Genomic DNA, 618 nt, shown 5'->3' with positions numbered 1-618 from the left:
ACGGTGTACTTCACCGAAGAGTGAAATATGTTGCCCAGACTGGCAAATGTTGTAGTCGAAGGTTCTCTCAGTTCGTAGGTATTTGGAAGTTCCTGCGACCAATAACTTGGTTTGTTTGAGTTAAGCATCATAATTGATATGCTCTTAATTCTTTGACGTGTTAAGAAAAGACCAAGAGGGAAAATGGTGGCCTGAGAAGGAAAGGTTGCAGGGTTATTTTACAATATTGGTAACTGCTGCGCCCGCCTATACATCTAGGCCCTGCATGGGCAATGGTTTATATTGGCAGCCACATGCACTGATCGGAGATGCGCGAATCCTTAAAGGAGTATGTGGCGAAAATGTCGGGTTCCTCTTTTTATTCTTTAGGCAGCTATCCCCCCCATACAGACGGAACGAAGCCTTAAATGCTTGAGAGGGCCGCAAATAATGAAAAAAAAATTATTCCACGTGTTCGAAACGCCCGCGAAGAATCACAAACCAGCACACCAGTCATCTAGTTGCGGTGGTTGAAGCGCGCACAATGACCGTGGGTTCTACTCTTAACATAGACAAATTCCTCCATGTTGTCAAATTTGCCATCATTTCGGCTCGGATTCGCTTAGAGCGCTGTTACTG

At 45.0% G+C, this 618-nt stretch overlaps 1 protein-coding gene across 1 annotated transcript in view; it reads right to left on the bottom strand.

Annotated features, from left to right (window-relative positions):
- Positions 1-246: 246 nt before the first annotated feature.
- Positions 247-618, bottom strand: part of LOC142586187 (uncharacterized) — a 26086-nt gene continuing 25714 nt past the window's right edge. Inside the window, exon 5 of the mRNA XM_075697441.1 lies at positions 247-261. Coding sequence (XP_075553556.1) covers positions 247-261 — 15 coding nt within the window. The remainder of the gene's footprint in view (positions 262-618) is intronic.

The sequence above is a fragment of the Dermacentor variabilis genome, chromosome 6 (genome assembly GCF_050947875.1).
Source record: "Dermacentor variabilis isolate Ectoservices chromosome 6, ASM5094787v1, whole genome shotgun sequence".
Taxonomy (NCBI): Eukaryota; Metazoa; Arthropoda; class Arachnida; order Ixodida; family Ixodidae; genus Dermacentor; species Dermacentor variabilis.
This window is presented reverse-complemented; position numbering and strand designations above follow the sequence as displayed.